Source organism: Sinocyclocheilus grahami, unplaced genomic scaffold (assembly GCF_001515645.1).
Source record: "Sinocyclocheilus grahami isolate Dianchi unplaced genomic scaffold, SAMN03320097.WGS_v1.1 scaffold599.1, whole genome shotgun sequence".
NCBI lineage: Eukaryota > Metazoa > Chordata > Actinopteri > Cypriniformes > Cyprinidae > Sinocyclocheilus > Sinocyclocheilus grahami.
This window is the reverse complement of record NW_015505778.1, coordinates 619,144-619,735: the sequence shown is the minus strand read 5'-3', so window position 1 is coordinate 619,735 and position 592 is coordinate 619,144. Positions and strand designations below refer to the sequence as shown.

The 592-nt window shown below is 38.0% G+C and overlaps 1 protein-coding gene across 1 annotated transcript in view; it reads left to right on the top strand.

The window, feature by feature from the left end:
- Positions 1-592, top strand: part of plce1 (phospholipase C, epsilon 1) — a 98,801-nt gene that overhangs the window by 95,830 nt on the left and 2,379 nt on the right. Inside the window, exon 27 of the mRNA XM_016240709.1 lies at positions 148-266. Coding sequence (XP_016096195.1) covers positions 148-266 — 119 coding nt within the window. The remainder of the gene's footprint in view (positions 1-147; positions 267-592) is intronic.

Below are 592 nucleotides of genomic sequence, written 5' to 3'. Positions count from 1 at the left end.
TATATATATATATATATACATGTTGTATATTGTATAGAAAATATACATCATATTATTAATTTAGCTTGAGATTACTCCATTTGACCATTTACTGATGAGTAAAACATTGTCTGATTTATTTAATTTGCTTTCTGTTGATTATTCCAGGCTACAGACACCTGCAGTTGAGGAACCTGCACAATGAGTGTCTGGAGATCTCTAGTCTGTTCATCTTCAGCCGTAGGACGGAGGAGAGTCCCACCGGAGGACCACTGCCTGTGTCTGTGGTGAGACAGCATTCATAAACCACACAGCTGTCAGGATATTTGTGTTACATGTAGTAGTTGTACTAGACCGCAGTAATAAAACAATTTACATTCGTGATTTCTCTATATGTGCCTTACAGTCCCACAGGGGTGTGGACAGCATGTTTGAGAAAACATTATGCAAATATTTCTGATGTTTTTAAAACTCTGGAATGTGCTGCATTCCTCTCCCTCGGTCCCTGTCATCCCAGTGCAGCCTAGTTTCATTAAAAACAGGAAATCATAAAGACATAGATATGCTACTGTATACAGAAGTGCCATGCCACTGGAAAAATACTGAAAAAAAA